General features: G+C 41.9%; 1 protein-coding gene across 5 annotated transcripts in view; it reads left to right on the top strand.

Annotated features, from left to right (window-relative positions):
* The window catches only part of tle3a (TLE family member 3, transcriptional corepressor a), a 28,864-nt gene extending 21,409 nt beyond the window's left edge, over positions 1-7,455 (top strand). For 2 of the 5 annotated variants that reach the window (XM_036149119.1, XM_036149110.1), the window contains exons 14-21: positions 138-310; positions 1,776-1,849; positions 1,936-2,185; positions 3,319-3,566; positions 3,698-3,845; positions 3,942-4,092; positions 5,636-5,712; positions 6,011-7,455. In XM_036149119.1, the coding sequence (XP_036005012.1) occupies positions 138-310; positions 1,776-1,849; positions 1,936-2,185; positions 3,319-3,566; positions 3,698-3,845; positions 3,942-4,092; positions 5,636-5,712; positions 6,011-6,118 (1,229 nt within the window). In that variant the 3' untranslated portion in view covers positions 6,119-7,455. Of the gene's footprint in view, positions 1-134; positions 311-1,775; positions 1,850-1,935; positions 2,186-3,318; positions 3,846-3,941; positions 4,093-5,635; positions 5,713-6,010 lie in introns of those variants that run through there. The other 3 variants (XM_012865045.3, XM_012865019.3, XM_036149118.1) reach the window with 2 other exon arrangements.
* The last annotated feature ends 7,408 nt before the right edge of the window (positions 7,456-14,863 follow it).

Raw genomic sequence — 14,863 nt, 5'->3', positions numbered from 1 at the left:
TTCTCTGGCCACACTGGAAGCTGACTTAATTTTTTTTTTTTTTTTTTACAATTCCTTTCCAGTCTGCTGTTATCTCACATACTGATGCCCATCTCCTGTTCTGATGTTCTCCCCCCTCCATTCATTTCCTGTAGCAGCACCAGCTTTGCGGACCCCCCTGTCCATCGCAGGCTCCTATCCTACCCCCTTTGCTATGATGGGCCACCATGAAATGAACGGCAGCCTGACGAGTCCAGGGGTCTATGCTGGCCTGCACATCTCCCCTCAGATGAGCGCTGCAGCAGCTGCAGCATACGGACGCTCCCCCATGGTAACGACTTTATGCCATTTATTATGCTACGTTCACACTGCCAAATCAGACTTTTCTGCCCGTATGTGACCTATGTCCATAAATCCATCCGTTTTCTGACACGTCTATCCCTTGTGGGGTCGCGAGGGGCGTTTGGTCGCCAGTCTATCGCAGTGACCTATATCCATTGTTGTTTTTCTTCAAATATCTGACCAAACCCTCTTTCTTGGTCCTAAGTTAGATATTCATCTGATGTTTGAGCGGCCATGTTGCATTTCGTCCGACCATTGTGTCGTGGAGATAAAAATGGCAAAATCAGATATCAAAAATGGATGAAACAAGCAAGGCCGTCATGTAACTAGTCAACATTTTTGTTGGTTTTGAGGGTATGAAAGCTTCAGAGACTTGTTTAGCATCCGCATATCCTTTTAGAAACAAACGTGCTGTGTGATGTGTCTTCTTCTTTTCAGTACTATAGGCTGTTAACAGTGGAGTACGGTGGTGGTTGCATTGAAATTAGAATGTGAATAACCACGCAAAGAAGTTAACATTAGAATAGAATAGCGTTGTCGTCATCATACATTAGGACACGACGAAAATATAGATAGCTCACTGAGATAAACAAATGAAATCAAGTGAGATCAAATGACAATTGCCCATAGCTAGAAAAGATTACATTCAGATATCAGCAAAAAGTCAGAATTGAGCGTTAAGCCCTGCGGTGGGTATCTAGCCTTTGACTAAATCTACAAGAACTGCCAAAAGCAAGAGCTGGTGAGGAATTGAGTAATTACCTAGTGACTGGAATTGGGTGATTTCCACCTTCATTGGTTCTAACTAGTCACCATACGGCTTGAAATCCATGAATAAACTAAATATCGGTTCTACCAGGTTGGGGTCACAGCAACAACTCTCCTCATTGTGGATGTGGTTACTGAGGAACGAAGATCAGGATTTAGCTATGTTCAGAATCAGTGAGGTGTTTGGGGGAAAAAAAGTCAGGGAAAGTAAAAAAAAAAAAAAGAAAAAAGTTTTTAATTCAAAACGGTGTTCTATGAACCTATAGAGATATGTTTGCAGTCGTAAGCCAGTCAGTGAGAGAGAGCAAGACTTTCAGCAGATAACTGGAGGCCTCAACGGAGTACACGAAAGTTGCTAACGGTGCAAATCGCTAATATAAGATGCTCAAAACAGATTAAAATGTCAAAACATGTTGACTGTTGTCGACTGTTCTTTTCTGCTCCTAACATAAATAATGAAGGAAGGCTGGAAGAAAATGTATTTTTAGTGATGTTCTTGTATGTTCTTATATTATAGTCGCTAAAGAGAAATCGGTATTGTCAAATCAAAGCCTTCCATCAACCCCAGATTGGAAATTTAGTAGAAATTCTGATGGATGCAGCTCTAGCTGGAGCCTTAGTTTTTTTTTTTCCTTTCTTTGATCACAGCTCTGTACTTCAAACATCTATATCCTCTCATCCTTTAGGGGTTTGATCCTCACACCCATATGAGAGCGCCCGGCCTTCCAGCCAGCCTCACGTCTATTTCTGGAGGCAAACCGTAAGTGTCCGGCCAAATTCGATGGGGTCTTCACACATAACTGCAAGCAACTGTAAGCTTAGATGAGGCCATCTTTCTTTCTGTAGTGCGTACTCTTTCCACGTCAGCGCAGACGGCCAGATGCAGCCTGTGCCCTTCCCGCCGGACGCCCTCATTGGGCCCGGCATCCCCCGTCATGCACGTCAGATCAACACGCTCAGCCACGGCGAAGTGGTGTGTGCCGTCACCATCAGCAACCCCACACGTCACGTCTACACCGGCGGCAAGGGCTGCGTCAAAATCTGGGACATCAGCCAGCCCGGCAGCAAAAGCCCCGTGTCCCAACTGGACTGTCTGGTAAGAACCCTCTGCAGATTCGCCTTTCACTCGTCAGGGACGTTTTGCAGTTAGGTTGTTGTTTGTAGGGTTTATAAATGGCAGCTTTCCACCAACAATGGGATAATCCTGCAGGGAGGATTACATCCCAACTGGTAAGGGGAACATCGTCCCGCTTACGAGTTTGACAGCAAACGTACGGGCACAGAAATGAAAGCCTTTAGTTTAGAAGGTTTGAACCAAACTGATCAAAGTGATTCTGACAGCAACCAAGGAAGAAAGTACTGGGTTCCTACAGCAGCCTGAAAAGCCAGAGCATTGTTTTTTTTATATATATATTTTCCAGGTCTGTTCAAATTTGGAAACATGATTGTGTTTCTAAACTGCTTTCCGTGTTCGTTAGCTATAACGATAGTTTATCACAGCCATTTCCAGTATCTTCCATGCAAGGGATGTGAGAAAAAGAAGAATTAAGATGTACTTTATTGATGCCAGAATTGGGAAATCATTGGGGAAAAAAGGAGTAAGAAATACTCAAAAGGTGTTCCACACTTACATTATCAATGAAAAAACTTTATTTAATGCATAAAATGTAGCAATTACTCCAGGTTCCACAATTCGGGGTGCTGATTCGGACCACTGACTGCCTGTTCAAGAACATTTTTTTTCTTAATGGCAATAGAAACCATGTTTCTCTGAAGGAAACTAGCATATTATGACAATGCATTGAAAAAAAAAAATCTTCTCATTGAATTTTATTTCCTTGGTTTTAAAGATGTGTTCTTCCTTGTTTTTCATCTTTGAACACGGTCGGCTACAGATAATTTGAATATCCAGATGTCTATTGTAAATAAACAGCAAAATGCTTGGCTAAGAAAAAAAAGAAAGGAAAAAAAAGCTAAATATTCTGCAGATTTCTGTGTGGAAAGGTCTGGGCATGCTGAAATGGCGAGATCATGTAGGAATCCTGAAAGTGAGAAAATGAATGCACCAACATGACCGGCTTGGTCCAGATCAGCTTAGAGAGACACACTTTAGGCTGATTTTGTTCTGAGGATTTCCCTCCTGCTTCCTCCAGATTTGTCTCTGATTTTCTGCTCTCCTCTCACCGGCCAGAGCATTGTATTGATTGGCTTTTGTCCTCCGCGCACCAGAACAGGGATAACTACATCCGATCCTGTAAGCTCCTGCCTGATGGCCGCACATTGATTGTCGGAGGCGAGGCGAGCACTCTGACCATCTGGGACCTGGCCTCTCAGACGCCCCGCATCAAGGCCGAGCTCACCTCGTCAGCCCCGGCGTGCTACGCCCTGGCCATCAGCCCCGACGCCAAAGTCTGCTTCTCCTGCTGCAGTGACGGAAACATCGCCGTTTGGGACCTGCACAACCAGACTCTTGTTAGGTCGGGGGAAAAGATTTATGTTCCCAGTGTGCGGGGGGTCTTTGGCCCCCGCGAACAGAACTGCTCTTGTGTGAGGCGCTTTTAAAGAGGATGTCAATACGAGTTTGTGCGCTTTCTTACTCTGATTGCAGGCAGTTCCAGGGTCATACAGATGGTGCTAGCTGTATTGACATTTCCCATGACGGCACTAAACTGTGGACGGGCGGCCTCGACAACACCGTTCGCTCCTGGGACCTTAGGGAGGGTCGGCAGCTGCAGCAGCACGACTTCACCTCACAGGTACAGCCGTTAAAAGCAGAACCAAACGAGTAGCCTAGAGAAAAAAAAAACTGTTTTTAGCCTCTGAACTGTTTGTGATCACGCTCCCACCCCCAGATCTTCTCCTTGGGCTACTGTCCGACGGGTGAGTGGCTCGCTGTCGGAATGGAGAGCAGCAACGTGGAGGTGCTCCACCATTCAAAGCCCGACAAATATCAGCTGCACCTGCATGAAAGCTGCGTCCTCTCCCTCAAGTTCGCCTACTGTGGTATGTGCAACCTGTGAGGGTTTTTTTTTTTAACCGCTGCAATGTATTTTATTGTGGTTTCACCCCATTTGTGATTGGTGTGAAGTCGACTTAGAAGGAGGGGCTTATTTGTTTATTTCACAAATGGAAATCTTAAAAGTTTGGCCTGCGTTCGTATTTAGCTCACTCTAACTATACGTCAACAAGAACACACGGGGGGAGCGTTTCTTTTGGCAGTGAAGGAAACGCGTCACAGTATGAATAAAGGGCAGTTCTGGAATCTAACCTGTTAGATGCTGTGTGAGACGTAAGACTGGGGTGGAGGTTAGGGCTGGGCCTTTATCGTATGATTTTATTGTTATCATGAAAATTTGGGTTTGTCTCGACAATGAGAACTTCCAATTATTGATATCTGAAACCCCCAAAACTACTAGTATTGTCAGGATTATTTTAGCTATTTTCTCCACTGTTGGTTTCTTCAGAGCATCAATAAATTCAAAAATCTAATTTAATGCTGTTACTGTGTGCAGCTTAGTGATAAATATCACATTTCTGTGTGTAACTCGTGTCCCGATGAGGCATATTTAAATTTTTGTATTTAATATTAATGTATGCATTATTAAATGTCTTTTTTAAGGATAGTATTTGTAATTATGGGGCTATAATTGACATGAAGTCACAGCCACAAAGTTACTAAAAAAGACTACAAGAAGCTGATAATAGTCTTTTATCATCACTTTTATCGTTATATATTGTGGCAGTATCACTTTGTGCAAGATTTGCATTGACAAATTCAAATCTTTTAAAACTGGAAAAGTTTGAGTACAACACAATTTATTTTATTAACCCAGTTTTTTTTGTTTTCATTAAGGCTATAAAAAACCTCTAGACCAACATATTGGAAAATGGTCAACCCAAAAAATACAGGAAATTGAAAATTCACAGATTTCTTGTGTACAAAACATTTTTTGTTTTTCGTTATTTTGGTTTACCAGGTAAAAAAACAGAAAAATCCGAGCTTTGTCAACACGACAAAGCTCGGATGCCACTAGTTTAGATCAAAGCATATTTATCCGTTAGAATGGCCTTGTAAAAGCCCTGACTTAAATCCAGCCGAGACTTGAATACTTCTGCTCTCAGGCGCTCTTCATCCAATCTGTCTGAGCTTGGGGTGTTTTGCAGAATAATCATGGGCAAGAATTTCAGTCACTAGATGTGCAAAGCTGGTGGAGATTTACAGCTGTAAAAGTAAAGTAGGCTAAACAACATTTTAGAGGGAATAAAATGCAAATGCAAGCCACACTTTTCAGATTTTTATTCTTACAAAAAAATGTATAAACCTGTTTATCCTTATCCTCCTTCTACTTTGCAATCGTGCACTACTCTCTGTTGGTCTGTCACATGTCAACAAGATGCAAAGCGCTGCATCTCCTCTAAGAGCTGAAAGCTTTTCTGAGTCATTTTGTCCACAAGGTTACAGACGTAATGAGTTTTGCTATGAAGGTATTTTCCCTGCCTCTCATTAGTGCAAGGAGGCCTGATGCCACTGCCTTTTTCTCTGCAGGTAAATGGTTTGTAAGCACTGGGAAGGACAATCTGTTGAACGCTTGGAGGACTCCTTATGGCGCCAGCATATTCCAGGTATGCGGATCAATACACTGTGTCTGCAGCCGCGGCCAAAAGAACGAGCAGCCGTCTCTGAGCGGAAGGACGCGCCGACCGCTGTCTCACAGGGCCACCCTATCAGTGAAAACTGAAACTGAATTATTGACCTGACAAAGGAGTCTTTTTGAGGGCCAAAACTTGATGTCGCTGCAATCTAATCTACCCCTGTAGTCAGCTAATCCTCCCCACTTAACTTTAAATGGACCAAAGTGTATTAGCTGCTTTCAAGAATAATGTTGTTTTTTTTTTTTAAATCTTCTTTTCTCTTTAACAGTCCAAGGAATCCTCTTCGGTCCTGAGCTGCGACATCTCAACGGATGACAAGTATATCGTGACGGGCTCTGGGGACAAGAAGGCCACCGTTTATGAAGTGATCTATTAGAAGCGCCTGGGACGGCTTTGGATGGGAGCGCGTTCGGGAGCAGCGTGGTCTTCCTCCTCCGCCTATCTTCCCTCAGACAGGACGACATGGATTCTGCTTTGCAGGCCCGGGAGTTTGGCAGTGCCAGACTGAAATGGACGGAGGCGCTCTCTATTGGACCTGGATTTTTTTTTTATGTCTGATTATTATAACACTTGTACAGCAAGAGCGGTTTTTTGCGAAGGCACTAAGAAAACGGAAATTAAAACAGAAAAACGCCTTGCTTGCCCCCCCCCCCTCACCCCCACACTGTTTGTTGGATTTCTCTTCTTTCTTTTTTTTTTATCCTTTTTTTTTGACTGTGGAGATAAGGTTCCATGACACAACTAGAAGCGGCGCTTCACTTTGGAGCTTTTTCCTCGGAGGTCCTGTGAAAAGTGTACATAATGGAGTAATAAATGGCCTTTTATAGATTTATATTTTGGTGTCCAATTTCGCTTGTGATGGTTCTCTCTTGTTCTCTGTGATTTTTCTGTCTCCTTTGGGGATGGAAATTAGATTAGGACTTTGTAAGAGGATATTCTGTTTCCTTCCCCCCCCCTCCCCTCCGTGGCATTTTTTTCCCCCCATGTTCTTTGTCAAGAGCAACCTTTTTCGGAAATCTAATTTGGAGGTTTTTTTTTTTTTTTTCTTCCTGACAACAGCTTCTTTTTTTATTTTTATTTTGTTTGCTACTCGGTACAAAACAGATGCCTGTTCCAAGGAGTTTAGCCACACAGAGCTCCGGAACCACCCCCCCTCCCCTCCCTCCCCCACCCCCAACCTGACTGGAGGAAGGAGAAATTCATTGTTTTCAGTTTCACTGGCCCCACTGGCTTTGGTCAGCAGAAACTCAACTCTGAAATGAAGATCTGTCACTGAACACTGGCGGCTTTCTGTTATAGCGAAATGGATAACTAACAGCTGGAAGACTGATGGATTTCCTAAACGGCAGCCGTGACTCGAGCTCAGTCTGTTGACTTCGACCATTGTATGAAAATTCATCGCTCCGCTCTGCAAAGTCATCAGTCTGCGCAAGTTAATTATTGCCTCTCTTTGTTTTGACGGCCTGTGACTGATTTGCAAGACTTGCTTGGTTACACATATAGACGGCGAGCGACGCCGCGTCCACGTCTGACATCTCGGGTACACCGTTTGCTTTCTTCAGTATTCACATTATTCTGCCTGGAAAAGCTCGTACAGGAAACGGTCTCTGCATAAACTGTGTCGCGTACTCTCATCGCCCGTGAGGATTGTACAGTAGGCAGTTGTTGATAAGTCAATAAACTGTTTTTATATAAAATACAACCTTGACTTGATTTCTACTGTGCTGTTGTCTCGCTGCTTGTAAAGGAGTTTAGGGAATAGCTGCATATTTGAACTCCTCCAGAGAGTCAAACCGGACCATGAAATTGCCACAAGAATTAATGATGGCGTTGGAAAATATTTTTAAAAAAAAGGAGCTAATCCAATTAGTTTTTATGACGAAATCTGCATACCAGCTCATTGAAAATGGTAAAATGACTTCTTGTTTATTTCATTTTGACATGTTCATCTTGCCTAATTGTAATTCAATTATCGTTTTTTGGCTTTGAAAACCAATCTGCTGTTTCAACTGGTTGTCTGGCATAGGTCGCAGTGGCGAGACTACAGATATCTACGAATGGCAATTTGACTTTTCTATGCTATTATGGTAGTACGTTTTTTTTTTTTTTTTTATTATTATTATTATTATTATTTTTTTTTTAGATGAGCTGTTGTGCAGCTTTTGTTCCAAGGGAATAAAGCAAGACTATGTATCCCCATCAATCTTTGTGACAAATTCAAGGCAAGACAAGTTTATTTGTATAGCCCATTTCAGCAACAAGAATATTCAAAGTGCTTTCCACAATGAAGTCGTAAGTAGCCTCCGTGGCAGTGGCATAGAAAAGTCGGAGACTAAAGTCTGGAATGAATGATGTTTCAGTTAATAGTTTATATAGAGCAGTCAAAGGCAACTCTGAACAAATGGGGTTTTAACCTTTGATTTAAAGGAACTCTGTTTGTTTCTGCTGTTTTCTGGAAGTTTCTTCCAGATGAGTGGAGCATAAAAACTAAATGCTGCTGCTTCGTGTTCGGTTGTGATTTTTGGTGTGCAGAGTAGATTTGAACAAGAAGACCTGAATGGTCTGGAAGGGTGATGCAATGACAACAAATCTTTAATGCATTTTGCTGCTGAGCCATTCTGTGATTCACGAACTAACAGAGGTCATTTAAAGTGTGTTTCTCTGAGATACTGAGAATAGATTCTGTTAACTCGATCTGAAAGACAACAAATTCTGAAACTCTTCCAAAACACTGGGTATGAAGTATACGCTGCTGTTGAAATGGCGGCTTGGAGACTTATTGAGACGCGGGTACAATTTGACAAGAAATAAACATGTAAAGCTTTAAGGGCACAGAAATAAAACAAAATGCACAATACACTGATTGCAGGTATGTGTGCACCATTAAAATAAATATTTTGAAGTAGTTTAGTTGAAGCATCATCCAATTCGACGTCAGTGTTCAATTTTGTTTTGGCAGGAGAGGATCAACATCACACGTCTTGATAATATTTGCTCACTCTAGCTTACAGAAGTTCTTCAAATCTAACTGGGAGTAAATCTCTTGTTGGATTCCTCCTCTGATTTTTGGTTCTGATCTGGCTTCCAAAACCTTAGTTTTGATTCAGATTATTTGCATGCAAGTCCCTCATCTTTAGGTTCCTAGGGGACACCTGAGTGCTTTGGGTTAAAACTATGAAAATTTTCGTTTTTATTTTACTTTTCAAGTAAGGTACCATCAGAGCATGGTGCAGCCCCGACCATGTTTCACTGTGTTCTACAGGTGATATAATTGTCCTGTTTGAAATCCAACCATTGTTCTATCTGACCATAACACATTCCTCCATAAGATTTGTGGAGTCTTAAGTCAGGCTTGGATGTTTTGAATAAAAAGAAAATGCTTTCTGTCTTGCAACCCCTCCTCCTTAGTCCAGATTTACAAGGAATTTAGGAGATTGTTGCCACTAGTTGAGCACAATCAGGACTTTCCTTAGTATTGCTGGTAGTCTCCATTTTTAACAGTTTTTGTAATGTCACAATTAATCGTATATTTAGTAAATTAACCGTCTTTGCTGTGAGATGGTTATAGGCATAAATAAGATGCTGCGGATTTTTTCTTCGTCGCTTTTTCCCATATGATACCTTTTTGTACAAATTAGATGCTTTGATATTTTGCTACCTCTGTCTAAACTGCAACTCAACCTAATAGACGCGTGGCTGAAAAAGCCTACCAGGACAGCTGATTTTCATTCCCAGTTCATCAGATTTGCTATAATGGATGGGATGTGTAGACTCAAGACAACTAAATGCTGAAATTAAATCAAGAGGTGCTTAATCGATTAAGCGTGCGCGCACACTTGTTGTTTACCTTTTGCATCAGATGCACTGGTCCCTTTCCTATAGAAGAAACAACATCACAGCGAAAAAACAAAAAGCTGCAGAGAAATGAGACATAAAAGCATGACAAAGTGATAGAAGTAAGCTCTGCGATTCATTAAAAAAATGCAGCTTTTATAACGAATGCAGACACCTCGTTCTAGTGTTTCCAGAAGCTTGAAGAATACCTTTCATCGTGAGGTGTTATTGCAGCCAGAGCTATTATATGAAATAAACTATAATATTTAATATATAAATGTATGCATAGTCCCTCAATACGGCATGAAACCAAGTTATTGTATCTTTTTCATAATGTCCCTGACTGGATTTCTTTGTTTTGCTGTTGAATTGTATAGAATATATCTTCCCCATTAAAGGTGGGACACATTTTGAAATGATGTATCATGCTGCCATATTTTTACCTCACCAAAACACGCTATTCCAACAGCGTCTGTACGGTTTTTAGATCCGCTGTTTGCAGGCCAGGCTGATAGGGGTCTTCTCCTTGTGACTCCTGTCTGGAAACCAGAAGAAATGTCCTCAAAGCCCCCGTTTGAGTGCATGTTGTTACCGACGCAGGGATTCTCCCATCCTCCAGTCTGCATTTACAGTACATGCAATATTATTCACAGGCTCTCCTTGACAGTAAATGGAGGTGCATCAGCAAATGGCTGTAAATGCATCCAGGGCTGACATCCATCTCGGGAGAACTGCAGACATAAGCGGAAGACACTCTGCGTGCTGTTAGAGAGGCTGCGGTGGACCTCCGGGCTTAACTGTAACTCAGAAAATGACTGAGCTCGCATTAATATTTGAGGGATGAACTTGGTGCAGCTTTCAAAGTCACAGCGTGCCCCAAGTGTGGTCGCTGTCGGCTCCAATCTCGTGTTGGGTTTTCACGGTCGCACTATGACATCACACGGCCGTCTCAGAGTAACACAATGAGACAGAAGTTTTATTCACAGCCACTTCAGGAGAGGGAGGGAAAAAAATGACGTAAATAAAGCTCTTGAGCTGTGTTGAGTGGCTTTTTGGTCGCTGAATACTTTTGGGCAGGATGAGGTGAATGGCCCAGTCCATCCACTCCAGAGCAACACTCTTCTAGGACCATGTGCTCGAAGCAGTGAGCTCTTCATAAGACTGTCTCTCCAGAGATGTTGTTGTTGGATTACAAAAGCGGGGCCGGATGCTTTCAGCATGGAGCCAGCCGCCGTGCTACGCTCTCACGGGCTCATTTGATAAAAGCTGTAGTCTTTCTTTTCCCACATGAAGTGTGTAGTTCCTGTGTGCGTTTGTACCTTAAGCCCCCCCTCCCGCTCAAGTACGATTTTTCTTCCTCTCCTAATCAAACAGTGGAATATCTGCAGATGAAAGGCTGCACCTCTCAGAGACTAATCGTGGACATCGAGGGGGTCATTGTCTCGCCTTCCGCTGATCTACGTTTCAATGGAAGGCTTTCAGCGGGTTCTCATGCAAGAGCCTGTGCCGCTCTCGACTATTTAAAGGAGGGCCGTGGCGCAGACTGAGAGACTAGAGTGGCCTAAGTGCTTTACAGAAGTTCAAAACACAAGAGCAAAGCCCGGTTCCAGAGTCTGTTTGGATTGCTGGAGGCAAGACCAGGAAACAGAGTGTTGATATGTAATTGCTTTCTTTTTTTACTTTTTACTTTTTAGTTTTTGAACAAAGACAAACAAGTGAGAGCTAGAGTGCACATACAATATATAGAGCAGTGTATTTTACACCGCATTACTGGTCTGAATCACAAACATAAAAAGAAATAACACATATAACCAACAACCCAGGAGCAGGGTATCACACCAAACAGACAGAAGAGGCAGATATATTTTCAAATTCACAAAAGTAAGTTGTTATCAGTCTTCGAGTAAGAGCGATATGTAATTTCTTGAGTTTTTGGAGTTACCAAGTAGCATTTAGCTGTGCTAAATGCTACTTGGTACATGGGCTGGTACATGGGCTGCTTGTCTTGTGTGCCGAGGTTTGAAAAAGCTACGGGCCAAAAGCCACTGACATTTTCCATCTAACCAAACTGTTTAAAGTCCTTTAATGAGATACTGGAGAACGTGCAGGAATCGGTAGAGTTATATCTCCTGATTTTATGAAGGGTCAAACACTTTCACCAGTTCTTGCCAATAGGTATGTACTAATACCATTGCATATTAGTTTGTTTGTTTTTTCGTGTTGTGAAAGTAGGGAGAAAAAAAGGCAAAAATAAAATCCTCAAATCAAATTCATGCAACTGCTTATTATCAGTAAAAAAATATATATTCTATAACCACTACTTGAATGCTATTTGGGCACATTTAATCATAAATATGACAGATTATGACCTCCAGGTCAATTTCTAATAATTTGGAGTGGATATCTAGTGGATATTATTTATTGTCGAACTAAATTGAATTAAAAAGGAGGAAAAGACAAAGGGGTGAATTAACGAGCACTACTTAAGCGTTCGATTTTTTTTTTGGTTATTCAACGAACCATTATTCTGGTTTTTGCATGTCCAGCATTATTCTATAAAGAGCAGAATGACAAAAAGACGGAATGATCTGTGCATTAAGCACTTGATCTATTTCTGTGCTTAAGTCTAATTATCAAAATCAAAGCAGCAATTAATAAATGGTATAGAAAGCATAATAGCTGCAATCATCAATTTGTCATATTATTTTGGCTGCGGAAATACTAGTTTAACTGTTTGTTTGTTTGTTTTTAAAAAGCAACAACTTAGACATTTTTTTCTTAGTATAAAATTTTTGAAACCCTGAAACTCTTAAAACTCCTCTTTTCCCTTACATCACACAGGAACTCATAGTTGTGTTTTTCTTTTTTTCTTTTTTTTTACTGACAGCGTGAGACTGGCACCTTGATGAAATTCAGAATAATAATCCTCTAATCACCTGAGCATTGCCAGTCCTCGGGTTTTTATCTCCGATGCATGTGAAAGCCCCCAGTGCCTAGTGATTACAGCATTTGATCTGGGTAATAATGTCTTCACTGTTGCCCTGCCTCGGGCCCAAAGGCAACACAGCTCTAATCCACAGTGCATTCTAGTGGAATCGCATTACACAAAGACCACCAGGGTTCTCTTTTTATAGAGGGGAGGGCTAGGGGTTGTGGGGGGGGGGGGGGGGGTTGCCATGGAAACAAGCTCCCCTCTCTCTGTTTCTCTCTCTCTCTCTCTCTCTCTCTCTCTCTCTTTTATGCAGACACACACACACGCACACACACACACACACACTTATGCTACGGGCACACTCTCTCCTGGGACAGATAAGCGAAAGACAGGTTCTGTGTTTACTTTCCATGGACCCTCCAATCCCCGAGCAAGCTGAGCCCTGATAACACGAAGCCTGTACAGTCACCGACCACTGACAGCAGATAAGCACTCCAGCAGAGCAAAGCAGTCATCGCCCTCCAACCGGGATGAACAAACCTGGGAGACCCGGGATTCATTTGGATTAGGGTGGATTGCTTCTTGCCAACGCTGCCTCTGCCGCTCGCTGTGCTCAGACTGCTGATGTTCACAGGGCTGTCTACATGAAAACCTGATGTTGCTCTTTGCTCGGCGGAGAGCTTAGCCAAACGACACGGCCACACGAGAGGACCGGATGCTATTTTAGATATTGAGGTCAAGGGGGGGGGGGGGGGGGGGGCTGTCATCGTTGGCCACGTTTGTGGCAATGCAGCTACGATGACAGAAGAAGTAAATTCCTCCTGCATTGTCCTTTAGAAGGGGAACCAGACATTAACACTGCTTTGTTTAAACCCTCCACTATATGTCTCCTTTAGGTGTAATGGTCGCTTTCCGGAAGAAGAGTAAAGAACTCTCAAGAAATTCCTAAAATCTTGTAAACAATATGGTTAGTGATTAAGGCTGTGCTTTTCTTACTACATTAATACCTAATGAAGGGACCCACATGCTCTTTGATGTTAAGATCAAGACAGCTACAAGTGCTGCTTTATTGTGTGCATTATGCTAAGATGCTAATTATTTTTCCACACACATTCAGTGATTAAAGCACAGCTGGAGGTGTATAAGTAACATGACTAATTACAGAGGAAATGGAGATATTGAGCTAAGGTGATGAGAACGAGATTTTCCTTTGGCAATTCTTCGCCTGTGTTTACTTCTAATTATTATTTTAAATAATTAACAGTATGACTACATTCGCTGGATTGGAGAGCAGCCGCTCCAAAATAACACGGATTTGTAGCTTGAATATTTTCTTAATACTCGCTTTTGATTCAACATAATGTACTAAATGCAGTTTACCACTTCTTGGATTATTGCGGGACTATAATTAATGAGAATGCCAAGCTTTTGGTTGTTCTTCTTGGATTGTTGAATGGGAATCCGATTTGTTTCCCTGCTATTTATAATAGGTCAAAGCGCTTTAATCCATTTAATCCGGCGTAAATTTGGTAGCTGTAGTAATTCTTGAAGCGAATGTTACTAAACAAATCATACTATGAGTTTTTCCTGAACCAAAACATATTTATGCACAGATTCATCCTTAAGGGAAAGCCCACAAAAGTATCTGTAATTGTAATATCTCTTTTAGTACCACTTCCACTCTTTTGTAAACCGGGCCGGAACCAGTACCATTTCAAAAAAGATCTTATCTAATAAAGTTATTTATAGAAAAGTAATTATTTTGAATTTGTAGGGATTCATAAACGTTGATTTATTAGAATTTTATCTTATGAACATTATTAGTGTAAAATATTTGTCTTACTATTGTTAGGGTTGCAAATTCAACTAGTTCAAGAATAGATGGTCTAGATGGCACATTTACCGTACATTATATGTTTGTGTTTGTGCCTTATTTTTAATAGAGTGGGCCTGTTTTTATTAACTACTTAGATCAAGATTTAAATATGCAGCTGCGGTACATGAGTATGACGTCAATGAATGAAGTCACCGCAGCCAGCAGATCACAGCAGCTGATTAAGTCCAATCTTTCTTTCTGCTAAACATCCATCCTTTATCTATACCTGCTTGTCCTCGCAGGGCTGCGGGGGGGCTGGTGCCTGACACCAGCTGTCATTGGGTGAGTGGAGGGGTGCACCCTAGATAGATCACCAGTCCATCACAGGGCGACACGGAGACACACAGGACAAACAACCACGTAAACACACACTTTGACCTGAGGGTGATTTACAGAGACCAATTAACCCAACAATCATGTTTTTGGTCCGTAGGAGGAAAGAACTTATGCAATGCATGGATAGAACATGCAAACTCGAT

Source organism: Fundulus heteroclitus, chromosome 2 (genome assembly GCF_011125445.2).
Source record: "Fundulus heteroclitus isolate FHET01 chromosome 2, MU-UCD_Fhet_4.1, whole genome shotgun sequence".
In the NCBI taxonomy this organism is placed as follows: Eukaryota; Metazoa; Chordata; class Actinopteri; order Cyprinodontiformes; family Fundulidae; genus Fundulus; species Fundulus heteroclitus.
The sequence above is the reverse complement of the archived record's forward strand: the minus strand, read 5'-3'. Positions and strand labels throughout refer to the sequence as shown.